The sequence below is a fragment of the Acipenser ruthenus genome, chromosome 1, assembly GCF_902713425.1.
Source record: "Acipenser ruthenus chromosome 1, fAciRut3.2 maternal haplotype, whole genome shotgun sequence".
Taxonomy (NCBI): Eukaryota; Metazoa; Chordata; class Actinopteri; order Acipenseriformes; family Acipenseridae; genus Acipenser; species Acipenser ruthenus.
The window spans coordinates 50,081,137-50,109,037 of NC_081189.1; the positions used below are offsets into that span (position 1 = coordinate 50,081,137).

At 38.4% G+C, this 27,901-nt stretch overlaps 1 protein-coding gene across 2 annotated transcripts in view; it reads left to right on the top strand.

Annotated features, from left to right (window-relative positions):
* The window catches only part of gtf2e2 (general transcription factor IIE, polypeptide 2, beta), a 49,621-nt gene that overhangs the window by 19,551 nt on the left and 2,169 nt on the right, over nucleotides 1-27,901 (top strand). For both annotated transcript variants that reach the window (XM_034035560.3, XM_034035559.3), the window contains exons 4-7: nucleotides 11,708-11,815; nucleotides 13,659-13,841; nucleotides 16,178-16,271; nucleotides 27,571-27,686. In XM_034035560.3, the coding sequence (XP_033891451.1) occupies nucleotides 11,708-11,815; nucleotides 13,659-13,841; nucleotides 16,178-16,271; nucleotides 27,571-27,686 (501 nt within the window). The remainder of the gene's footprint in view (nucleotides 1-11,707; nucleotides 11,816-13,658; nucleotides 13,842-16,177; nucleotides 16,272-27,570; nucleotides 27,687-27,901) is intronic.

Consider the following 27,901-nt stretch of genomic DNA (forward strand, 5'->3'; position numbering starts at 1 on the left):
AGCCTTCACTATATGCCACAACTCCTGTCCACTGAATCCAGTGTCTTTGAGAAACATAGTCTCTGACAACCCACCTCTACTGGGTAAACCTAGGCTTTCCCTTTACTGTAGAGTGCTACTATGTTAAGGCATCGTGGAACTCCCAGCCATTTACATTGTATGAACTAATCAAGGGTCCCAGTCTCTCTATTGTGTTTTTTTTTTTTTTTTTTTTTTTATATAAATTTAGTCGTTGCCAATTATTTTTATTATTTTCTCCCAATTTGGAATGGCCAGTTATTTTATTATGCTCAGCTCACCGCTACCACCCCTGCGCTGACTCGGGAGGGCGAAGACGAACACACACTGTCCTCCGAAGCGTGTGCCGTCAGCCGACCGCCCAAGAGCTACAGCGTCGGAGGACAACGCAGCTGTTGGGCAGCTTACAGGCAAGCCCACAGGCACCCGGCCAGACTACAGGGGTTGCTGGTGCGCGGTGAGCTGGGAGCTCCCGTCCTCGGTCGGCAAAGGAATAGCCTGGACTCAAACTCACGACGTCCAGACTATAGGGCGCATCCTGCACTCTAGGCAAGTGCTTTTACTGGATGCACCACTCGGGGGCCCCATGCTCCAAGCATCCTGGAAAGCCTGGGATACCAGCTTTTTATATGGAGGTCTCGATCATGCGGTTCTTCAATGGATAAGTCTCTAAAAAATATCTCTCCAACTCCGTTTTTTAAGGCTGGGCCGATGCCTAATTTTTCACTATCAATATATCATTCTCCAAAAAAGCAGACTACACAGTGATACATGTGGAGCTGTGGATTACTGTGTAACATTGCTAGTAACGATTTATAAACTGTTTCATTTCTTTGAGTACTATTGGGAGGATCTCATCCGGCCCAGGGGATTTGTTTATTTTAACCCTTTGAGTAGTGAGTTCTAAAATGCCCTGCTGGTCCTACGGGAGTGATTTTTTTTTTTCTGTCTTCATATACTTCATTTTTACGAGTACAGCGTACAAACAAGCTGAAAGGTGTATGTTTGTATGTATGTAATGAATACTGACGAAATAGACAAATAAATAATTTTTACCGTAAATAAAACAAATATAATATATTTTAATTTAGTCAGAGGTTTTGAATAAAAAATATGTAGGCAATAAACAACGGGGTGGAACAACCACAACAACATGTCCTAACAAAAAAAAAAAAGGGGCGAGAGAGACATGAATAGATCATATCCAGCTAGACACGATGTGGGGGAGGAGGGAGTGAGAGTGTCTAATGCTTCAGTGTATGATACTGCTTGAAGCATGGAGCAACGCACAGAGCTTGGCACCAGCTCTTCGCTGTCACATGATGTTTATGGTAAATATTCTTCACTCATGTCTTCACTGACACACTCGCTGACATCCGATTCAGTGGAAGAATTGTTATATTTGAATTTAAACTGGAATCTGATTCCAGTGTTATTACTGATACTTCTTTCTCACTGAGCAATTTTTGCCGGTTTACAAACACTGTTGACATTTTTGTGATTGGGTTTATTATATGTAATTCGGTCAATATCTGGCAGAGGGAGCAAGAGACCAGTAAAAGGTATGACAGAAACCTAGTGTTACAGTATCTTGTTATCAGGAGTTTTGTAGGCTCAGTAATTCAAGTTTAAAGTTGCAGAACGTACCGGTACGTTCGTACTCCGTGGGGACCAAAGAGCAGTGAACGTACCGGTATGTTCATACTACTCAAGAGTTAAGAGCTCCTAGTCCCTTTAACACTTCTGCCCCTGTTATGCTAAAGTTATTTACAACTGGATAGGAACAGGTCAACATGTGGGGGCATGTTGCCCATATCCTCCTTTGTAAAAACTATCTCTTAGACATTTTACCTCCTCTTTTGAATGTTCTCTTTAAGCGATGACTGACACTTGCTTACAGTCTGCCCAGCATTACTGAATACCTGCACACTCTCAACTTGTCCCTGGTTTCAGGCCTGGTTCCTGCTGCCCTCAAGACTGCCCGAGTAATGCCAGTGCTCAAAAAACCCTCCCTTGACCCGGCTGTCTTATCCAACTTCCGTCCCATATCCAATCTTCATTTTCTCTCCTATGCAGATGAAACCCAGCTCTACCTAAAACTAGACCCTGGATGTCCCTCATAAGAACATAAGAAAGTTTACAAACGAGAGGAGGCCATTGGGCCCATCTTGCTTGTTTGGTTGTTAGTAGCTTATTGATCCCAGAATCTCATCAAGCAGCTTCTTGAAGGATCCCAGGGTGTCAGCTTCAACAACATTACTGGGGAGTTGGTTCCAGACCCTCACAATTCTCTGTGTAAAAAAGTGCCTCCTGTTTTCTGTTCTGAATGTCCCTTTATCTAATCTCCATTTGTGACCCCCTGGTCCTTGTTTCTTCAGGTCGAAAAAGTCAGTTGGGTCGACATTGTCAATACCTTTTAGAATTTTGAATGCTTGAATCTGATCGCCACGTAGTCGTCTTTGTTCAAGACTGAATAGATCCAATTCTTTTAGCCTGTCTGCATATGACATGCCTTTTAAACCCAGGATAATTCTGGTTGCTCTTCTTTGCACTCTTTCTAGAGCAGCAATATCCTTTTTGTAACGAGGTGACCAGAACTGAACACAATATTCTAGGTGAGGTCTTACTAATGCATTGTAAAGTTTTAACATTACTTCCCTTGACTTAAATTCAACACTTCTCACAATATGTCCAAGCATCTTGTTAGCCTTTTTTATAGCTTCCCCACATTGTCTAGATGAAGACATTTCTGAGTCAACATAAACTCCTAGATCTTTTTCATAGTTCCCTTCTTCAATTTCAGTATCTCCCATATGATATTTATAATGCACATTTTTATTGCTTGCATGCAATACTTTACACTTTTCTCTATTAAATGTCATTTGCCATGTGTCTGCCCAGTGCTGTCTAGATCATTTTGAATGACCTTTGCTGCTGCAACAGTGTTTTCCACTCCTCCTATTTTTTGTGTCGTCTGCAAATTTAACAAGTTTGCTTACTATACCAGAATCTAAATCATTAATGTAGATTAGGAATAGCAGAGGACCTAATACTGATCCCTGTGGTACACCACTGGTTACCTCGCTCCATTTTGAGGTTTCTCCTCTAATCAATACTTTCTGTTTTCTACATGTTAACCACTCCCTAATCCATGTGCAAGCATTTCCTTGAATCCCTACTGCGTTCAGTTTGAGAATTAATCTTTTATGCGGGACTTTGTCAAATGCTTTCTGGAAATCTAAATAAACCATGTTGTATGCTTTACAATTATCCATTGTCGATGTTGCATCCTCAAAAAAGTCAAGTAGGTTAGTTAGACACGATCTCCCTTTCCTAAAACCATGCTGACTGTCTCCCAGGATATTGTTACCATATAGGTCATTTTCCATTTTAGATCTTATTATAGTTTCCTTAAGTTTACATATAATAGAAGTCAGGCTTATTGGTCTGTAGTTACCTGGTTCGGTTTTGTCTCCCTTTTTGTGGATCGGTATTACGTTTGCAATTTTCTAGTCGATCGGTACAGCCCCTGTGTCAAGAGACTGTTGCATGATCTTGGTTAGCGGTTTGTAAATAACTTCTTTCATTTCTTTGAGTACTATTGGGAGGATCTCATCTGGCCCAGGGGATTTGTTTATTTTAAGAGCTCCTAGTCCCTTTAACAATTCTGCCTCTGTTATACTAAAGTTATTTAAAACTGGATAGGAACAGGTCGACATGTGGGGCATGTTGTCTGTGTCCTCCTTTGTAAAAACCTGTGAAAAGTAATCATTTAATATATTTGCTATTTTTTTTTCTTCGTCTATGGTTTTGCCATTTGTGTCTCTTAGAAATTTGACCTCCTCTTTGAATGTTCTCTTACTGTTATAATATTGGAAAAACATTTTGAAGTCTGACAACTTCCTTTTTGACTTGTGTTAACAGTTTCAAGTACACTTTCTGTGTACTTTGTTTTTGGTCCCTTTTAAATGCTCTGTAAAGTGCCTTTTTTCGCTGAATATTTTTTATAATTGATCTATTAAACCATTTTGGCCATTTTGTTTTAGATTTAGATTTGTCTACTTTTGGGATGTAATTGTTTTGCGCCTCTAGTACTACATTTTTAAAAAACAGCCATCCTTTTTCTGTGGATGTTTTCTCTTTTACTCCAATCTACTTCTGTTAGTCTCTGTTTCATACCTTCATAGTTTGCTTTTCTAAAATTAGTCCTTACTTTTGGGGTTTTAAAAAACACTTAATGAGATCATGTTGTGGTCTGAGTTTGCCAATGGCTCTCTGACCTCTGTTTTAGTTATTCTGTCTTCATTATTTGAAAAGATTAAATCAAGGCATGCCTCCCCTCTAGTCGGTGCCTTGACAAATTGCGTTGGGAAGCAGTTCTCCCATTTTATACGGGGGAAGTTGAAATCCCCCATTTGGTATGGCTTTTCCTTTTCTACACGCATTTCTAATGTCATTGCAGTGTTCGCGCTAGGCCCGCTCCATTGCGCCAATGCCCCGCTGAAACAGAAAATGTCCCGCTGAATTTCTCTTAACGCGCCCATGTGTCCCCCTTCCCAGAACACACGCAATACCAATACGCAGTAAATTAATGCATTTTATATTAACATGACATGTCTGACAACAGGCTGATCTTTTTTTACTTGTTGGTTTACACTGCGTTTTCATAATTAAACTCCCGTGCCATTAATTCTCCAGTCCAGTAGAATGTGCTCGCACCCTCCCTGGTTACAGTCAGTTTCACAGTAAAGCCAGGACTACATCATGGCTTGTACATGGCCCGGTGCAAATATAACCTTGCATCCCTGTTACACCGGACCATTACTTCTGGAAGAATAAGTAATCAGCTTCGGCAGTGACTTTTGAAATGTATACTATTATATTTGTGCTTACAAATACTGTGAATTTCATCTGCTGTAAACTTTACTTGCTAGACAAAATATCGGTCTGATGTTTGGAGATATGGAGTGACCTAGCAAGTGAATGGGAGAAATGTGTACTTCTGCATACTGCAGTACAGTTTATAGACAAAGTGCAGTAGATTTGTGAAATGAAAACCGCATCATTGATTTAAAAAAAAAAAAGGGGGGGGGGGGGGCAAAATAACTTGGTATGTTAAGCACCAATTGTCTCTTGGCCATTTCGCCAGCCTATAACTGCATGATAAATTATATATATACAGTGTATGTGATTTTATACAGCACTGTATATATATGCCTACTATACACCTTGCATTGAGAAAACACCACCGGAATCAGAATAAAGGATGTTATTATGTAACACAGTTCACGTGCATTCATGGTTTTGTTAAGTAGCATTTTCTAAACCATATAATTATGTGGAGTATTAAAATATGTTAAAATATAGCAAATCCACAAAACCAACGAAATACATTTTATTTTTAGTGTTCTGTGTAACACGGGCCATCGTTTATCCCGTGAAAAAAATTAAATACAGTACCTGAAGCAGATATACGCGTTTATCACATTATCAACAACATCAAAATGCATTGTAAAAATAAAGCAAAAATTGTTTTGAAAACTGTCCAAAATATTTACTTGGGGGCAAAGAATGAAAAATGTCAAAGAACAAAAAATGCCATTTTTGATATGGAAATGGTCAAAATAAAGGGGCAGCTGGAAGGTAAGAATTTACCAGTCAGGACAATGGCATTTAAATACGACTATGAAACTGTATCTGTTGGTAATGTGATTTCTTCTAATGCAGCGGTTTTCAAACGGGGAAAAATTCAGAAATGGCGGACAACACATTTTATTTAGTACCACTTGCCAACTTTTGTCTTGTAATCAACGTTTAATCGCTAACACCAGACTGATGTGCTGTGACAGAGCATTCAGTGCACACATGGCTAATTTACATATTAAATATGTACATTTGAAATAAGCCCTGTTTAAATGTTGGGCGGTTAATGCAGTCTGTCTTTAGGATAAAAAAAATACATATTTTAAAAAACTAAAAGCCTAGTCTTTAAGTTTAATTTTATTTCCTGTGTGCGTTCGTGCCTGCAAATCGATATTTTTTTTTTTTCAATGACCCGATTAAAGTTTATTGTAACTTAAGTATTATTGGTTCATTTCAAAATACAGAATGTATGGCCAATCCAAAACGGAAGTATTGCCATGTGGTCTAATTTTACAAGTGGTTACGTCTGGTGTGAGAGTTTTTAGCTTTAAATCCAGTGAAAAAATATGGATTGTTGGCTCAATACTAGAACATTACTAGCAAAGGGCAATCAAGACAAAATACCATCAGAGATTAAAATTAAGAGATTAAAGATTAAGAGATTAAAAACGCCAAAAACGTCTTGCGACTGAAGCTCTCTCCAATTTCCCTGCCATCATCAGTGATCTGTGTGGTAACAAAAAGGGACATCCATCACACTGATACTATTACTAGGTAAGCATTTTATTATGATTTTTTAATTTGCATCAGTACTGTACGTTTTAGTCACCAAGAATTAAAAAATGCCAATAATATGTTTTTGTAATGAGGTCAGCTGTAGAGATGTGTGGATAGTGAATTTTTCTTTGCCTTATTTTCTGTAATTTTATTATCAATAAAAATACACGATTGCAATTTTATCACAGAATAGTCCTATGTAATTTCTGAGTGATTGAGGCTTCGTTGATTTTAATTAATTAGTAATTGCAATAACATGATGTTGATGTTTCCAACTAGAAACCTGTTTGAGGGACTATTTGTATCCAAATGTAAATAATATTTATTTTTCTGTTACAATACTGTAACTTTTATAATTGTATCCATCACACACTCCAAGGCTTGTACGTTTTGTTGTATCGTGATGTTATTGTAGACCTTTTTTTCTGTTTTCATTTTATTATGACTGTATCTCAGATGGGGATACACAGTCAACTACATATTTTGGAAAGGGGTATGCAGCTTAAAAAGATGAAAACCCCTGTTCTATGTGATTTGGTAATATCCTCTACTCAGTGATACACCAGCATCACTGTGACACATTTACCAATATTTTCCCTAAAAGTGACAGTGAGTATTGTAGAGACACCTTGGTTGTATCTACAACTTTACAGTTATTTTTTTGTTCTTCAGAAACAAAAGGTCAGTCAACTCTGTTGGCATATTTAAAACAAACAAAAATAAGATATGGTAGTTGGTTCTGAATCATACATATTGACCCCCTCACTGAAGAAAATGTCCCCCTAAAATTTTGAGAGGGGGCTACATTGACCCTCAGTCTGTAAGTCCTGGAGCAAACAATGCATTGTATAACAGATTATTTTGCTCGGCGTCTGAATTTGGCGGTCTATAGCATGCTCCTTTTATTATGCCCTTTGAATTTTTGTCCATTATTCTGACCCACATTGATTCGACTTTGTTTTCTTTGTCCAGATTTAACACCTAGGCTTCAAGGCTATTTCCACCTCTTCTGTCCTGCCTGCCTGTCTTTCCTATACAGTGTGTACCCACTAATATTACCCACTAATATTATATTCGTCTCCATCACTCTCAGACAACCACGTTTCTGTAACACCTATCACATCGTTGATAGTGCAGTAGCTTCAAGTTCTAACATTTTGTTTCTGAGACTTCTAGCATTAAGATAAATACATTTAATAGCAGTCTTACCTGAGTTGTTGCCTTTGTTTTGATGTGGTCTCCCTTTTGTTTTTTTGTTTTCTCCCCCCTTCCTTTCTAGTTTAAATGCTTTTGGACCTCCTCAAGGATTCTTTCTCCGAGTAGATTGGTTCCCTTTCTGTTTAAGTGCAGTCCGTCCCACCTATATAGATAGTCCTTGTTGTAGAATGTGCTCCAATGTTCAAGAAAGGTGAAGCCTTCCTGTGTGCACCACGATTTCAACCATGCATTTTGATTTTGTATTTCCAGCTGTCCATATGGTCCTTTGCAAGGTGCCGGCAGTATCCCAGAAAATACCACAGTTTTTTTGGTCTTGTCTTTTAATTTCTTTCCTAGCTCTCTGAATTTGTTTTGCAGGGATCTTGGCCTGTCTCTTCCAATGTTGTTTGTACCGATGTGGACAACTACTACCGGGTTGTCTCCTGTTCGTTATAGGCGCCTGTCCACATTCTCAGTGATGTGCTTGACAGAGGCTCCTGGAAAGCAGCACACTGTTGTAGTAAGGGGGTCCAAACTGTGAACTGAACTTGCCTGTGTTTCTCAATATGGAATCCCCAACAATCATGACCTCCCTTCTTTTTGCTTCCTGGCCAGCACTGTTTATAGGGTCCTGGATGTTGATCCTTTCATTCTCTTGATGTTGGTTTTGGGCATCTAAATGTTGAAGTGGGTCAAATTTGTTGGATGTTTTGGATTTCTGGTGGTTGTGTTTGATGAAGTTTCTTTTTTTCCCTGCTTCTGCCTATCTGAACCCAGCTGTTTCGACTCTCTTCCATCTCCTTGGTGGCTTTCAGTCTGCTAGGGGTGCAGACTTCCATGAATTGTGGGTGTGTCAGCTCCTCAAGCTCCTGTTGCTGTCTCATTTCCTCCAGCTTCATTTTGTGTGGCACTTTACACACACTTGGTTGAGGTCTGTTGGGTTTTCTCGGATTTTCCACATCATGCAGTTGTCGCAGATTACTGGCTTGAAGACCATGTTTTATTTTATTTATTTTTTTGGAAGTTCAGTTTAGCTTCTGCAGCTGTCAACCTGCTTTCAAACTGCTTCTAACTGTGATGTACTTGTCCACTCGTACTTCTCCCACGCTGTTGCCTCACTCGCTGTCACAGTGAACACTGGCTACCTTTTGTTTGTTTCTGCGTTGTGCTGCTGGCTCCGCCCCTCCCCCATGTCTCAGAACGGTGCGGAATTTGAATCAGCTGCTCCAAGTTTCAGCTTGTTATCAGAAAAAGACACACAGCTGCAATTCAAGATGTAATTTTAAAGATGTATTTCCTCCTTACTGCTTCTAACTGTGATGTACTTGTCCACTCGTACTTCTCCCACGCTGTTGCCTCACACGCTGTCGCAGTGAACACTTGCAGCGCCCGAGTAAAAGTATTTATATATATATATATATATATATATATATATATATATATATATATATATATATATATATATATATATGTATACTGTACTGCACTGACAATGCGTGAGATAAACTTAGAAATGTGTGTGATAGCATGCTAATGTGTGAGTCTCAGCCCAAAACAGGAGACTTGACATGTCTGTGTTTACCTACTTCTCATATAAGGGATACAGAATTTACTCATTTTTACTCTCCTGTGATATGCAAATCTTGGATTAAAGACAATATATTTTAACGGTAAGCGTCCATGTTGTGTTGTGCGCGAGACTGACAGCTGAGGGCTCTCAGTCAAAATTGTTGTGTGAACAGGGGAGCGTCGCCACTGGACTGCGTGTTCAGTTTGTGTGTGTGTGTGTGTATGCGTGCATGTTCTGTAATTGGTTGTTTATGTTGTATTAATGTTCTGTTAGGCACACTGGACCGGCAGGGCAGTGCTAGTAGCCTTCATCCTAGCCCGTGAAAGTACGCTTACAGAACTGAGGACCAATAACAATATATGTTCATGTTTTATCTGTTCAGCTCCACCAAACGGGAGTTTAAAAAATGCTTGAGCATTTTTTTTCTGTCAAAATATGTATAGTAGTAACTCGACAGTACTTTCACACTTATCACACTTTGTGTGCAAGCAGTTTTTACATTTCGCCACAATTTGCAATTCTGTTTTAAGTCCTCTGTATCTTAACTGTAATACAGGTTTAAATCCCACGAACAACCCTCCATTCCTAATTGTAATCTTGTTTTAAATCTCACAAGCAGAGTCTCCAATAGAAATGTCAGAATGTGCTGTCACTCAGTAGTTGGGGCAGGTTTAAAGTGTTCAGAACGAATCAATGTAGATATAAGGCAGGAAAGCGGGACATTGCCCAGCTGTGCTGGGAAATGTATTTTTTTGTATTTGTAATAGGTTTTATTTTTTAATGGGAAAGAGGTGGTCACCATGAATTGATTAACCATTTCCATTGTTTTTTTCTGGTGGTTTCCAGTGTTTGTTTTTTTTTGTATCAGGGGTGTTTTATTGGTTTTTATTGGTTAAAACCGAAAATCAGAAGCTCTATGTATAAAAAAAAACAAAAAACTGTTGAATTAGGACATTCATTAAGCACATTGTTAAGCTACTAGCAATTCCTGCATTCACTTTAATACTACTTACTCGTCTTCTCTTTTTATTTGAATCATCGACACGATACTGCTGTCTGTACTGTAGTAAGCTGTGTCCCACACTCCCCGATTGAGACACACTGCTGAAAAATATGCATGCTGTATTATACAACTACTTGGAGGTTGTTGTTCTTAACATTTTCCTTTTACTTTCTCCAGTTCCTGGCAGACTTCATGTTCTGGCAATTACCAAGGAACACATGTTCAACAATTTCGTTTTAAAATGAAGTGAGCTAGAATAAGTGGTTTTGCACAAGTATATTCTATAAGGAAACAAATGCCATACCGATAAAAGTGCAAACACCTACTATCCTCAATTCTAACAATCTCCACTTCATCTAGCTAGCTTTTAAACATGCCTTCACTAATTTGTTATAACTTGGAATTTATATACTTATAATTTATAAGTGTGTACTGGTCCAGTGTGTACTTCCTAGTCAAGAACTAATGTCTTTGTTGGTTAGGTCTGTCCACTGAGCCTCGACCATCGTTCAGACATGCTTCAAACTGATATGGCTGAACGGCACTTCCTTCGTAGATAAATGTTTCACTTAACAGGTCCTCCCTTAAGCCACTATTGTCTGAGGAAATAGCATCAGACTCGGAATCTGAGCTACTACTAGTTGCTTTCAGTCTTGAAGCCATATTTACTTGCGATTGACGTGACAAAATCGCTAAGTTGGCAACACTCTACCTTCAATCTGTTCCCTTCGTCACGAGTCAAGCATCACGGTACTCGCTCAGCTATAAAAATAAAATAAAAAAACTTTTAAATCGTTGTTCTTCAATTTTGAGATTTCTGTTTTTTTATATAATCGTGCAAGAAAGAACAAAGAACAAATATCACATGTTTTTAGGCATTTATAAATTGGGCTGTGGTTCCCCTTTGGGAGATTTTGTCATCGGTAAGGTTCTTTTGAACTTGTAAAACTGTCAAGTGATTCAGTCGTTTTTGGCTCATATAGTGGTTCAAAAGTAATTGTTTTGTCTTTGTAGGTAGATTAACACACTACCATAATATTGAATACAAAAATAAAATACATAAACATAATACTAAATATGGAAATCAAAAAAGTGGATCCTGACACAATCTGACCCTTTCTGGTTTTGTCACTTTGCGCGAGAACCAGTGGTCTGTGAAAGGGTTGTGCTTATGACTAGGGCTGAGAACTTTCATTTCTAACAAAGGAGAAATAACGCTGATTTTCCTGTTAAACTAATCTGATGTGAAATGCTATTCAATAGATATGCTTTTTCTCATATATTTGACTGTTATGAGGTGGAATTTTAAAAACGTTGTGTATAAAGATATTGTTCCCATCAAAAGGTACATACAATTATTATATATACGAGCAAACACTGGTGGTGCAATGGGCACCACGGGCCCATATAATCTGCCGCCTATGCTAATACCTCTGTGTGTCTAATGTTATAACTATTTACATGGCATTCAGTTTTAAAACGTATTACTTTCTTTACAGACACGACACCAGCGTGGAGACACCTATCACTTGAGCCTGGATGAAATTTTAGATGAGACAAAATTACTGGATATCGGTTTGAAACAGAAACAATGGCTAATGAGTGAGGTAAAGTGACATAGATATTTTTACATTTAACCTTTAAACACATACTTGCACTCTCACACATAGGTATATAATTGTTATCCAAAATGGTTTCATGTATGTACATGACTTTTTCTCTACCTCCTGATTAGCTGCATTATTCAGGGCAGGTGTCTGTCATTTATGTCATTGCAAATGCAAAAACAGACCATTTATGTCAAACATCCCCAAAATCATAGGTAAAGTCATTAACAGACGGGACATTCTGCAAATAGTACACCCTTGTTGAACATTAACCCTTTGCGGTCCATTGTTGGACCTGGTCCGACATTGCAATTATTCCTATCCAGTCCACATCATCAAAAAAACGCAAAAAATGGGTTTCTAGTCGTTTTTTCTCCGGAAAAAGCCAAGAAAACCATTCAATGGCCGAGTGGGAGCGACAGGAGCCGAGACAAGCCGATTTAAAAAAAAAAAAAGGCGTATCTCATGATTAGTCATACTTGCCATTGGCATCCCATATGGGCGGTCATAAGGAAACAAGCTGGATGTTACTGTATCAGCGCATAGACTATCACGGACATTTGCAGAGCTTTTTTGAGATGTTATAGTAATAAAATAATGACTTGGATTGCATTATTGAGGAGTTTGGTGATAAAACGAGTGATCAGGAGATTGATCGGTATGTACGACTATTATTATTTATTTCTTAGCACATGTGAAAGCGATAGCGAACGAAAGGGTGGGGCAGGGCTGGAGATGCCTAGTGAGTGCTTTGTTGATATGCAGGGCCTTTTAAACCTGTTTGACTGTGAAAAAAAAAAACTTTTAAACAGCGCGTCTAAAATTAACTGCGCGTGTGAAAATAAATTGGACCTGACACGCACTTAATAAATGCACTGCAAAGGGTTAAACAGAATGAACTGCAGGACGCTGTACTTCACGCATCCTGCTGTGTACAGTACTATAATAAAACTACAAACAGTACATTTGAAAACTTAACACAAGGTATGGCAATGCTTTTAGAAAACTACACTTACATTTCTGCAAACTGCAGTGATCTAAGTAGCAGTATGTAGCTATGGTAAGTTCAAAACAAGCATTTTATTAAATTAATCTTAATATTTCTGTACTGTATTGAGATCAGATACATTATAATGTATTGTTCTGTAGCCTACCTGTGCAAACTGTCAGATGCATAGAGGAATCACACTGTAAACTTTCCAAGAAAAAAACTGCTTGTGTGGTTCAAAGTCGTCCATATTCGTTGCAGCGCTTTGTTTTGTCCACCTGACAACAAATTGCAGATATTTCTGTTGGTTTATCCATTAGTCACTTTGAATTTGAATTTGAAATTCCTGGTTATTTCTTTGACTGTACAATAACACATACGTTGAAGTAGTTACTAGTGGTGTATACTTGGATATGTATCCTGTAGATTAATCAGTGCTTCAATTCCTTGTGCTGCCATGGATACAAGTATCAAAGCAAATCTCTGAAACTGCACCTTAATTGAACTCTACATTGAAAGTATACCTTGGGCATATATTGTATGCATCTTTTTAAATTGCATGAACTGATGAGTGCATTCTAACACAGCAACAGCCAGGTTGGGGTTAACAATAAATGGCTTATTTGCTGGTGCCAAGTATCAGTATGAACATGTGTTCTGTTCTTGATACTTCGTTTTGACCTGGCGGGTATTCAAAGTTTTACTTTACCTTGTTTCTCTAGATTTGTAGTTGTAAAAGGGAGCATGAAGGAAGGATCAAAAGAAAACATATTGGTAAGCTTTTCTAAAGAAAATGTTTCTTTTCTTTTCTTTTTTTGGGGGGGGGGGTGTGCCTTGGATACTGTCCTGTAACAGGCCCTGGCAAGCAACCCCAAAATCGAAGTGAAGGAAGGGAAGTATGCTTTCAAGCCTAGATACCACCTGAAAGATAAGAAAGCTCTACTCCGACTACTGGACAAACACGACCAGCTGGGTCTAGGGGGAATACTGCTAGATGACATTGAGGAGGGGCTGCCCAATGCACAAAAGGCCATAAAGGTAATAAGAAATTGCCACAATGTGAACTTTGATCCCTGTTCTGAAAAATCAAGAAGAATAGATTTCATAAGAATTATACACAAACAACCTCTTTTACTTTCATAAATACGATCTCACTGCAGAAAAGTGTGGGTCATCTGGTACAGGTAACTTAAAAAAGCAAACAAAAATACTTACTGTCAAACAATTTGGGCTATAAAACTAATTTACAAAAAGGGTTAAATGTTTGGGCTGAGAAAATGTAGGCTCTTTTAAAATGTATTTTGAAGTTCAGATATGTATTCATATTTATTATTTATTACTACAGTAGAACCTATCACATCCGATCCTTTAAGATAACAATCCCCTCTATTAACCGATGGACCTCTGGCATGTGTCATTTACACATGCTGGTACCAATTGAATGTTACAGGTGGAAGCTGATCAATGCACATTTTATTATGTGTCTAAAACAGAAAATTCATCTCTTTTCAGGATAGAATAGATTCAGTTGCATATAAAAAATACGCACTAGAAAAGACGAGATGGGCATTACTGCAGACCCATTGGCATTTGAAAAGACGAGATGGGCATTACTGCAGACCCATCGGCATTTGAAGACACGAGATGGGCATTACTGCAGACCCGTCGGCATTTGAAAAGACGAGATGGGCATTACTGCAGACCCATAGGCATTTGAAAAGACGAGATGGGCATTACTGCAGACCCATAGGCATTTTAAAAGACGAGATGGGCATTACTGCAGACCCATAGGCTTTTGAAAAGACGAGATGGGCATTACTGCAGACCCATAGGCATTTTAAAAGACGAGATGGGCATTACTGCAGACCCATAGGCATTTGAAAAGACGAGATGGGCATTACTGCAGACCCATAGGCTTTTGAAAAGACGAGATGGGCATTACTGCAGACCCATAGGCATTTTAAATGACGAGATGGGCATTACTGCAGACCCATAGGCATTTGAAAAGACGAGATGGGCATTACTGCAGACCCATAGGCATTTTAAAAGACGAGATGGGCATTACTGCAGACCCATAGGCATTTGAAAAGACGAGATGGGCATTACTGCAGACCCATAGGCATTTGAAAAGACGAGATGGGCATTACTGCAGACCCATAGGCATTTGAAAAGACGATGCATCTAATTACTGTACAGTTAAAAAGCTGAAATAATATTTTGTTCACAACATTGCTGACCTTCAAAAGCAATTTGTGTTTGTATGAGGTTCTTTGTTGTCTTTTTAAACTCCATTTCTGTCTCGGGATAATATGCACTTGCAGTGCAAAAAAAAAAAAAAAAGAAACTGTTGGATTACTTTAGCATGAACTGAGGAAATACGGTAAGAACTGTTTGTGGAATGCTGTTTTTGTCAATACTTCTATTACAGTTCTTTGTTTTTAATACTGCACTTTTTTGCAATAAATTTTAGTGATTTTCTTTGTATAGTATACTTGCAGTACTGAACTTTAATGTTTTAGACACACTGCTGTATCTGAATTTAATTTATACTACAATTTATGTAGTATAACAACTCCCTCCCGAGATACAATATTCAAATGGAACCAACTAAAATGGATAAGGCAGGTTCTACTGTACTATATTTATTTTATCATAAATCATCAGAGCAACAGTTCTATAGCAACCACCTGTGCCACCTTCCTGTGTAGGTAACTTCAGCACATAGTAGCTCATTTTAGGAGGACACAAGCCTAAATTCAAAGGAAAAGAAGGGCTTCTACACAAAAAAAATAGAAAACCACTGCTCTAGCGTCTTGTGTTCCAAACAAGGATAAATAAATAATTCCTTTAAAATGCTGATGATTGGAAAAACAATGTCATGAAAAACAAGCAAGGAATCTCCATTACTTTTCATATGTGAGTCGCGGAGTACACATTTGACAGTCGGTGTCTGGAGCTGGTGCATGATCGAGCCTGTAGTTCCTTAACAGACTTGTACTCATAGATATAACAGCACTTGAACAGCAAGCAAGTGAAGACACATTGGGTTGTATAATAATGGGCGGAATGCCATTCAGTCAGTAAGCAATTACAATGCAATGCATAAACAGACCAGAAATTAATGTTACAGACTTTGGAGTTAGCTTATGGATTGTCGAAAAGATTTTTAGTAATAAACTAAATTAGTGATTAAAACTTTGGGTCAGGAAAGAGTAGGTTCGATGTCTAAAATTGCACTCCTACTGTAATAGTAATAAATAACGCTTAACAGACCCTGGGCTAGACAAATCGTTCCATAAGCCCAGAATTGTAGCTGGATGAGAGAAAGGTGCTTGCACTTGTTTCATGTTAATCCTACAATGTTGTTTTCACAGGCTTTAGGAGACCAGATTATTTTCATAAGCAGACCTGACAAGAAGAAGATACTTTTCTACAATGATAAACACTGTCAATTTGTGGTGGATGAAGGTAGGTTTTCTTTTTACCCCCACACACTGACAATATGCTGAACAAAAGTTTTTTGAAGTCTTGATGGCCCAGTATATCTATGGACAATATGAATGCTATAACGGTTACCTCCTTATACCTAGGGTTTCTGTTTTTCGGTTTCTATTAATTTAATTTTGCTGTGTTTATTTTGAGCTGTTTTAGTTTTATCTAGACACCGTGAAATCTGTGTTTTGTTTTTTTTTTGGTTTTTTTCAGGGCTTTCGCTTTTTGGGTTACCCCAAAAAAGACGCCCCCTCTAATTTTAACAAATTGTAACCTGTTTGAGAGATAGGATCGAAACTAAGACAGAACACAACCTGACAATCCTACCAGATTTTCAAGGTGATCAATTAAAACAGAATAATGTCAAACACAGCACTTAAATCTAATAGTATAAGAACCAAAGATGTGCCCGTGTCAGAGGATAACAACACATCATTAACCACTCTAAAAAGTGCTGTCTCGTGCTGTGATAAGGCTGAAACCCAGACTGAAATTTCCCATATGTTATGATCTACAAGAAATGTGTTAAGTTGCTCGACAACTACTCTTTCTAAAACTTTAGACAGAAATGGAAGATTTGAAATAAGCCTGTAGTTATTAAGAACATTGTGATCTAAGGTAGATTTCTTTAGGAGTGGTTTTTGATTCTTGAAAGAGTTAGGAACAATACCTGATAAAAGGGAGCTATTAATAATATTTAATGCCATGGTATTTATTTTGGAGAATAGTTCTTTAAAAAGTGGAGTAGGGTTAGGATCTAACGCACATGTAGTGGATTTCTGTTCTGAATGCCCCTTTATCTAATCTCCATTTGTGACCCCTGGTCCTTGTTTCTTTTTTCAGGTTGAAAAAGTCCCCTGGGTCGACCTTGTCAATACCTTTTATAATTTTGAATGCTTGAATCATATCACCGCGTAGTCTTCTTTGTTCAAGACTGAACAGATTCAATTCTTTTAGCCTGTCTGCATACGACATGCCTTTTAAACCCGGGATAATTCTGGTTGCTCTTCTTGGCACTCTTTCTAGAGCAGCAATATCCTTTTTGTAACGAGGTGACCAGAACTGAACACAATATTCTAGGTGAGGTCTTACTAATGCATTGTAAAGTTTTAACATTACTTCCCGTGATTTAAATTCAACACAATATATCAGAGCATCTTGTTGGCCTTTTGTATAGCTTCTCCACATTGTCTAGATGAAGACATAAACTCCTAGGTCTTTTTCATAGATTCCTTCTTCAATTTCAGTATCTCCCATATGATATTTATAATGCACATTTTTTATTGCCTGCGTGAAATACTTTACACTTTTCTTTATTAAATGTCATTTGCCATGTGTCTCCCCAGTTCTGAATGCTGTCTAGATCATTTTGAATGACCTTTGCTGCTGCAACAGTGTTTGCCACGCCTCCTATTTTTGCGTCGTCTGCAAATTTAACAAGTTTGCTTACTATACCAGAATCTAAATCATTAATGTAGATAAGGAATAGCGGAGGACCTAATACTGATCCCTGTGGTACTCCAATACCTGTTGTAAGGATTTTTATTATTAGGCTTCCAGGCTAGAATGGCCGGAAGCCTATTGTTGTTGTAAGGATTTTTATTATTTTCATTATTATTATTATTATTATATATATATATATATATATATATATATATATATATATATATATATATATTTTTTTTTTTTTTTTTCTTCCACCAAAATTATACATGCCTATAACGTTTAAACGCGTGCACCAAAACGCACAAAATTTGGCACGCATGTAGAGGACTATGGGATGTTGTGCCATGGTCAATATGGTGGCCTTTGGTCACATGGTGTTGCAGCCATCTTGGATTTAATAAATCTTGGACAATTATTTTTACGACTGAACCGTTGGTAAAACAACAAACACAAATCCTGAATGTGTGGCAAAGAAGCCGTGCCTGTAACCCATTTAAAAGACACGAGGGGGAGGGGGTGGCAACTTTGGGAGCGTATCATTCATTGAACTAATTATTTTAGGTAATGAAAAGTATAGACAGAACTCTTCAGAATCGCTTGCTTTATGAAATACAATTGTAACGGTGAAGATCGCACGGTTATTCACAGAGAACCCCCCTCAAAAAGCGAACATTTTAGTATAATTGGAGCTGCATGAAGCGCTTTACTGCCGTAATGTTGTTTGTTTACCTAAAATAACCTCGTGGACATGCAGGCATATACAGAACTGTACACATACTGACACACACACACTAAGTATTTGAAAAAAATGACTGTGGTCTCGGGCTGTACAGAAATGTTCTGTAATTTAATTTTATTTATTTATTTTTGGAAACGCTGTTGTAGCTGAACGAATACAGTTTGTTTAAAAATCGGAATAAAATTATTTGACTGAACTGTGGTAAAACAACAGTCACAAATCCTGAATCTGTTGCAACGAAGCTGCGCGTGTAACCCATTAAAAAGATGCATGAAGAGGGGAGGGCAACTTTGGGAGCGTATCTTTCATTGAACTAAATATGAATATTGTAGGTTATATTTAGGGCTTCTGATTTTTGGTTTAACCGATAAAACACCCCCGATACAAAAAAAATTAAATCGGTGGATAGCCAATAAACACCAGAAAAGCTGTGGAAATGGTTAATCAATTCACGTTGACTTTACCCTTTTCCCATTTAAAAAATAAAACCTACTACAAAAACAATAATAAATACGTTTCCCAGTGCGGCTGGGCAATGTCCCGCCTTCCTGACTTGCATCTATCATTGATTCGTTCTCAATACTTTAAACCCGCCCCAACTACTGAATGGCAGCACATTCCTACATTTTCTATTGGCGACTCCGCTTGCAAGATTTAAAACGAGATTACAATCAGGACGGAGGCTTGTTAGCGGGATTTCAAGCTGTATGTACAAAAATGCCTCCACACAAAACCCCCAGAAGAATGTGCCCATAGGGTGCATTGTGGAAGATAGCAATGGAAAGAAGGTACAACTTAAGTGTGCAAGTACTGTCGAGTTACTACTATACAGTGCTGTGAAAAAGTATTTGCCCCCTGTCTGATTTTCTGCATTTTTGCACATTTTTCACATTGTATTTGGTCAGATTTTTTTGTGGGTTGTAGTAGTATATGAGGGAGTCTGAGAGAAAAAATGACACCAAAGTTTGGTGCTTCTTTCATTTGTTTCGTGTGCAAGGTAATCAAACATGCTATCTTCAGGTGTGAAAGTTATTGCCCCCCCCCTAGTTAACTCAACCCAATTAAAGGGATAATTAGGGTCAGCTGTTTGAGTACTTTGGTTAACAACCAGGCCTGATTTGGGCCAGCCCTGCCCAATATAAATCTGACTAACTTTGGCCCTTACCATCAGAGTGAAGTTGTCAGCACACAGGTTCTAGAGGCACATCATGCCACGAACAAAAGAGATTCCTGAAGACCTCCGGAAAAATGTTGTTGATGCCTGGAAAGAGTTACAAAGCCATTTCTAAGGCTCTGGGGCTCCACCGAACCACAGTCAGAGCCATATTGTCCAAATGGAGAAAATTTGGGAAAGTAGTGAATCTTCCCAGGAGTGGCCGTCCTGCCAAAATCTCTCCAAGAGCAAGGTGTAAAATCGTCCAGGAAGACACAAAGAACCCTAGAACAACATCCAGGGATCTGCAGGCCTCTCTCGCCTCGGCTAAGGTCAGTGTTCATGACTCCACCATCAGAAAGACACGGGGCAAAAATGGGATTCATGGTAGAGTAGCAAGGCGGAAACCATTGCTCACTAAGAAGAACATGAATGCTCATTTCAAGTTTGCCAAAAAGCACAAGGATGATCCTCAAGAGTTCTGGAACAATGTTCTATGGACAGATGAGTCAAAAGTGGAACTTTTTGGCCTACATGGGCCTCGTTATGTCTGGCGAAAACCAAACACTGCATTCCACAGTAAGAACCTCATACCAACAGTCAAGCATGGTGGTGGTAGTTTCATGGTTTGGGGATGCTTTGCTGCATCAGGACCTGGATGCCTTACCATCATTTGAAGAAACCATTAATTCTGCTCTGTATCAGAGAATTCTACAGGAGAATGTCAGGCCGTCCGTCTGTGAGCTGAAGCTGAAGCGCAGCTGGGTCATGTAGCAAGACAATGATCCGAAACACACAAGCAAGTCTACATCAGAATGGTTTAAGAACAAGAAATTTGACATGGTCCACACCCAACAGCAGCTCACTCACACACACACACACACAACCGAAACTAGTGGTATGGTCCCACCCTGGAAAAATACAGATAACGTGAATGCACAGGACCAGATGAAACAAAAGTCTGCCAACCTGAACTGACCAGGTCGATACAATATATTGAACTTGCATTCATGAAGAGATATTATTTACATTTTTTCGAGTACTCGAGTAATTATAATTATTTCAGGTACTCGAGTACTCTAACCCAGCCCTATTATATAGTAAACATTTATGAACTGTATATTTAAAAGAAAACAGTAAAGAAATTAAAACATAAAAAGTACACTTACATGCTGAATACAGTAATTATAGGCCATTTCTCTTGAAAAACATATCCCGCGTAGATTACGTAATATTTGTCATGCTTTTATCTATGCATGCTGTTTTGATCATGCCTGTTGCCATGGATGCAGTTTGTGTGAAGATGCAACGGTTACATACGTCACACATGATTCGCACTACAAAGGGTGATCTATGAATCAGCTTTATCTTCCAATTAGCCTACCAAGGTCTTTGTTTTCACTGAGAGAATAACACATTCACACTGGAGAAAGTTCAGAGTCAGTCACTACCAAGATTGTTTTATCCGGGTAGATTTTGTAAAAGTAATCGTTCTAATAGGGCTAATTTCCATTGAAAAAAAAAAAAAACACTCCTTGCTTCTTGTTATTTATGAAAAGTTCAGTGCCATACATTGGCACAATTCTCTGGTGCCGTACTTGGGTACACTACATAGGTGTTGTGCAAAGAAATCTTGACCATGTACACAGAGGATGGGAATAAATAAATCAGTAAGATCAAAATTGTATTTATTTATTGATTTTCAAATATAGAATGTGAACAATCAGATAAACTTTGTAATTTAAGAATAAAAGTTTCTCAATTATACAAATAGTTATTCTGTGGGTTTTTGTTAATTATTTTTTAAAGTTGGGGACGGTAAACAAATGAAATTAGATCTATATATAATTTATAAAGCAAGAAAGGATGCAATACAGGAATTCCTAAAAAAATAATCAAAAATATGTTTTATGAAATTTATGATCAATCTGTGACAAGTGCGCCTAAACTTTCTCTCCAACACCAACTCAACCAGACACAGTCTGATGCAAGATTTCAAGTACAGCAGCTGGAAAAAAAAATCATGTGGTTCCTAATGTTTTTTTAAGCCTATGATCGCTGACTCGCACTTCACTGGTCAATGACCCCACACACGTGATAATGTTCAATTGTGTCGACATGATCGCCTCAGAAGTAGGAGGTAACTTTTTAATGTACTGTCACACAACAAAAAGAAATGCAGAAAATAATCGGGTGCTTCACTTCAAAGCTAATCGGAGGAAAACTTTTTTTTTTTATTGTGTCACATCAAAGATCTTTTATCCGTGTAACATAATGACATTTGAAAGTGCTTGCTCAACATTTGCACTGGACAAAGGTAAAGCCAACACTCGCAATACAGTGAGCCAGTTTAGGCCACTGCTGCTGCTTTCCTTTCCAGTAATCATGAATGAATAAACTGGTGTTGTCTGAAATTGCTTTGGAAAAGGTATTCTGCAAACTGTGCTGGTATTTTTTCATCTCTTAAAGTGATCGAACAGAAATTTGTAGTTCTCAAAGTTCTGAGGAAATTCTGCCTTTCAAAACCGATCAATTACTTATGCTGTGTACCACAGGGTAGAACTGCTGTCCTCAATGTCATCTCGGGACCTGGAATATTTCTGGACATGGAGGAATGACGGAACCTTTGCTTTGACGCCCAGATAGTTGAAAACTTGATGTACATAGGTATTTTCAGATCCCAAGCACTTTATGATGTCTAGCACATGTATTTTGCTGCCATCAAGAGAACAACTACTGCACAAAGTGCGTGCAAGATTATAATGTTCGAGAGAATTTAAAAAATGTTTAAAACAATGGTAGTATTCAAAAATGTCTTGCTCGCAAACATTTAGTGTTTTACAGTATGTGTCTTGCGGCTCTCGGCCATATGAAAATTTTGGTATTAGTTAATAAATGCAAATACAAAATGAATACCTGTGGATTCCCTTTATTGTACACACATAAAAATAAACAATCTTCTCAGTAGATAGGGGAGAGTGCAGTCTTCACCTGGGGCTTTTCCCTGGTTTCATAGGGGTTCCCTTTGGTCCTGCATCAGGTCGGGTCCCCGCGGGTTGTGTTCGGGTCGGAATGTGAACTTTTACGTGGTTTGCAGTTCGGTTGCAGGTACAAAAAATATATATTTTTGGGTCTGAATTTGAATCGTCAAAAACGTGTTCTGTCCTTTTCAGCATACTCGTCTGTAACCCCATCTCAAATAACGTATTAGAAGGTAAACTTATTTCCTGCACCAAAGCAGAAGGCGATTTAGGGAGGAGTCGGCTGACTAAGTAGTGTTCTTGATTTGTATTGCTGCTTGTTTGATACGTCGCAAGATCCTTTTATCGCGTCTGCTTGGTGATATTAAAAATGCCCTTGGACGAAGTGAAACAAAAGGTAGCGCAGGGTTTATATCATGTAGTGGATAATAGTTAGAGAGGTAAATCAGAAGTGTGGGATTCTTTTTGGATTCATATCGAATGAAAATAATGAACATGTGACTGGATTCATTGCTTGTAAAAATCTGTCATTATGTTTTTGTGAACGACAGCACGAAAGGAATAAGACAGGTATTTTATAGTAAAGTAAGTAGAGATAGTTAATGTTACAATGTTAAAGTATACCCAGACCACTAGGAGAATGATAGAGATATCTGTGTGTGAATGTGAGAGTGTGAGAGAGCCAGTCGACGCAGGCAGTAGGTAAAGGACAAACACTTGCGGGTCAGGTTGCGGGTTTGGGTCGGGTCCTGTAGCAGCAGGTATGGGTTGGAAGCGGGTTGTAAAAATCGGACCCACGCAGGACTCTGCACTTTGGTACAATGTCCGCCTCCTGGTCATAGGTGGGAATTGCAGAGTTTATGGTTCTAAAGGTACAAACAGAGTTACTGTGGCTGCAAAGTATGCTTTCCCCTCAAGTTCTCAGACTGCAGCAGTTTTCCTCCTATGCTTCCTAAAACACAACTAACTCCCAAGCCATCACAGTCCCTTCTATATGCTTCTGTCTCCCCAATCAGTGATACACCTGTTGGCAGGTGTATCTCCTTAATTTTGTATTGAAGAAGGGAAGGTTGGAAGCATCTATGTGGCTGACCTTACCAAGATGGCCACTGTAAACCAGCTATAGACACTGGTCTGTTCCATCTTGGCAAGGGAAGGAAGTTAATGACTTTAGCGCCTCTGTCTGTCGGGAGGCCGAACTTCACAACTAAATATCCTTCAACCTATCACACGACCCATTTTAAAATTGTGGAATTTTGGCCTTTTTATGGTTTGTTTTCTTGCCTACCAACCCTGTTCTTAATCTATTTTCTATGAACAAGAAAGCTTCCCAGCCAACCAGCTTCCATGCTTGGTGTTGGGTGACTAGAGACTTATTTAATTTTAAATAAATTGTATACCAAACACACTATACTAATAACTTAATATGTTGTATGTCAAACTCACTCCAATGATTGAGCAGCAATCAATCATATATATGTTAGGCCAAATAAAAAAAATGTGTGGTTCGGGTTACCCGACCAACCCTATTTTTTTTCCACCCCACCCTAAATATTTTTTGCTGATAACGGGCTATCTTTTTCTATATCAATCTGAAAATGTGATCACTGTGTGCAGCCTCATTTTCGCTCATGCTATTTTCCAGAAACCTTGTGCAAACAAGATCTTCCGTTTCATTATCGGCGCCCGAGTATCACCAAGTACCGGTAGTTGTTTTGCACTATGTTTGAAAAATGCGACCACATCACAATTTGCCACAAATCATTTTGGATTGCCTTGTAAATACTGTATTCTGAAATTATTACAAAATGTTTAGATCAGCTGAATAACTTTGAAAAGTCTTCACGGTTGTCATAAATCATTTTCCTGGATTGAAAGCACTTAAATGTACGTGTGTGAACTGTAAAGGAATACTTGAACATCGAAACCATTTCAGCTGATGCCTTCCAAATACTGTTCCATGAAAAAAGTTAAGCAGGTAGGTAATTTATTTTAAAGTTCCATAACAATCCAATTAACAAACACACATTTTAACGTCCATTTAACTGCAGTCAGCTACTTTTGTACATGTCCAACTACTAAAATGTACAGAAATATCAGAGATGCCAAGGGTTAGCTGTCCTAAAGAGTGAGATTTATAGCCCCAAAGAGTGAGACTTTCTAGGTGGTGTGTTAGGTCATTGCTTAAGACAGACACTCTCATCTTTGGTCCTTGATGACATCCAATAGTCTTAAGTTTTTAATCCAACCAGCACTTAATAGTTAATTTTAAAATGTACACTGCTTAATATTGCATATTAAACTTTTCATTCAGCTAAATTAATATTTAACCCTCAGTAATACAGGCACATGCTACGTAAAAACATTTTTTTTTTTTTTTTTTTTTTAAATTGTCGTTGCCAATTAGTTTTTTTTATTATTTTCTCCCCAATTTGAAAGGCCCAATTATTTTTTAGGCTCAGCTCACAGCTACCACCCCTGCGCTGACTCAGGAGGGGCGAAGATGAACACACGCTGTCCTCCGAAGCGATGCCGTCAGCCGCCCGCTTCTTTACACGCTGCGAACTCACCGTGCAGCCGCCTCAGAGCTACAGCGTCGGAGGACAACGCAGCTCTGGGCAGCTTACAGGCAAGCCCGCAGGCGCCCGGCCAGACTACAGGGGTCGCTGGTGCGCGGTGAGCCGAGGACACCCTGGCCGACCTAACCCTCCCTCCCCCCTTGTGACGCTTTGCCAATTGAGCGCCGCCCCCTGGAAGCTCCCGTCCGCGGTCGGCTGTGGAATAGCCTGGACTCGAACTCGAGACGTCCAGGCTATAGAGCGCATCTAGCGAGTGCTTTTGCTGGATGCGCCACTCGGGAGCCCCCTCGTAAAAACATAATTTGATTTATATTTTCCCAGGACAATTGGCAGCTTTAACTTAAATAATATATATAAGAAGAAACTTGTGTACTTACTGTTCATAAGCCACTTCTCTCATGCGATTAAGAACATATTCTGCGGTAGAAAGGTATAATCCTTATGCAGCTGTATTTTCTTTATGATGCAATAGCAATATTACGATCTTGGCACAACCAGAACATGCAAGGCAATTGTTTTGTTTAGCACTGGGACAAATATGCATCTTAAATTAAAATGTATTTTCTATTCGTCACAGAATTTATAAATGACAGTATAGAAACTACCATGCAAATGAAACCACTGCATTAATGAGGTGTGGAATAAATAAAAACATGCATTATTATACTTTCTTCAAATTAGTGTTCAAACAATTTTCTTGTAGGGATCAGCTGTTTGCACAAAATCTCACCTGGAGTTTGTGCTGCGTAGTCCAACATAGAGTTTATGCACATGTACTATTTGTTTTAAATGTAGTGTTCTATAAGTTCTATACTTTTACTAAAGAGATTTACTTTTATAGTTTGCCATCCGACATCACAGTTAGCGAAAGCATCAAGTACAGTAAACACTGTCTCTTGCAGCGCTTGGTGCTGATACGATCACTGATGGGTTGAAAACATGAACGCCCGCCCTTGCACAGTATTGCTTAGTGCCAATTGGTTGAAATGACAGCACCCACATGACAATACAACAGTTGCCCAATGCGGGAGACTTGACATGTCTGCTTACTGGTAGGCCTACTATATTACTGTGATAACAACTACGTGTTTGTTTTATATTGTGTTCTCAAAACATGTTAAATGTACACAAAGCCTATATATATATATATATATATATATATATATATATATATATATATATATATATATTATATGATATGATCAGCTATGTGTTATCATTTAACATCATAAAACACATAATCAGAATGATTAAACATCCATTTAAAACAGAAATAAATGACTGCTGTTATTATGTATCAGTTTTGTACTCATAAAAAGCCATTACAGGAGCAGCTTATCACCAGTCTATCATTAGGGTGGGCGAACAGAGCATGATTGAGTTCATCCTCTCATTCTACCACCACTAATACAGTGGAATAGTTGTATGCCTTTGTGTTATGTAGGTATTCACTTCAATTCAGGCCACTAGATTTCAGTTTACAAAAGCTCCCTTATTTTGAAAACTAAACATTGACAGGTATGCAAACCCACTTTTGCAGTCAGCTATGCTTGCTGGAAGGGTTTCCACTGTATTTTTTGGTTTAGTTTTTCAGCGTCTTCATCCACCGAATCAAGGATTATAATCCTTGCACCGAATAAAGCTAACGCTATGGAAAGACCACCCCTAATGTTACCTTGGTGACCACCCCTAAATCACGTGAATGGGACCTAAATTAAATTGAGTTATTTGGTTTAAACATCAATATTAGTAACCAGAAAACCAAGAAGCCGGGAGAGTGGAAAGTAATTTAAAATACAAAAAAAAAAAAAAATGTAGCCTAAAATCATTTTGAAAATCAAAATATAAAATTACCTTAAACTGTTCACCAGTACGCAGAAATATCATTAAAATAGCCCTTTCACCATTTGTAGAAAATTAAATCACTGTTAACAGATTTTCAGAAACTCACTCATATCACTAACACGCCTATATGTAGACATTATTCTTGAAAATGTTTCTTTGTTGTGGCTTATCCCAGAAGGTTGAGATGCAATGTTGGGTCTATTTACAAAGATACATGTTCAATATAAAACACAGTAAAACATCGCAATCCAAACGCAGGAAGCAGTGTCTTTGGAAACAAGAACCATTTATTAAATACCAGCATCCAACTTAGTTCTGCCTGCAACGGACGTGTTTTGCAGAATGCTTTAATTCAGCTCTACAGGCAGTGTTCTGCAGCGTCCAGTGCTCTGCTGGGAAATCATGGGAGGGAGGGAGGGAGGGAGGGAGGGGGGTTCAATTTATTGACACTTGGATTTGCAGTGTTTTTCAATGTGATATATATTGTGTATAAATCTGTAAATATAAAGAAATCAGTCATGTCTTGTCTTAGAATTCCAGAAGCTGTGGAGGAGCATTCCTGTAGATTCAATGGATGAAGAGAAGATTGAAGATTACCTGAAGAGGCAGGGCATTTCTTCTATGCAAGAGACTGGACCAAAGAAAATGGTATGTATCTTTAGACTGAATATTAACTGTACCCTGCTAAACCATATAATTATTACATTTAAATAATACATATTTCTAAAATGGTGTTGGATCAGAACTGGTGGGAGAGGGGGGGCTAAGGAAAGTAAAATAATCTCATTGTTGGTTGTGAAAATATCTTAGATTTCATATAGTAGATCAGTGGTTCCCAACCTTTGGTCTGCGGACCACTTGGG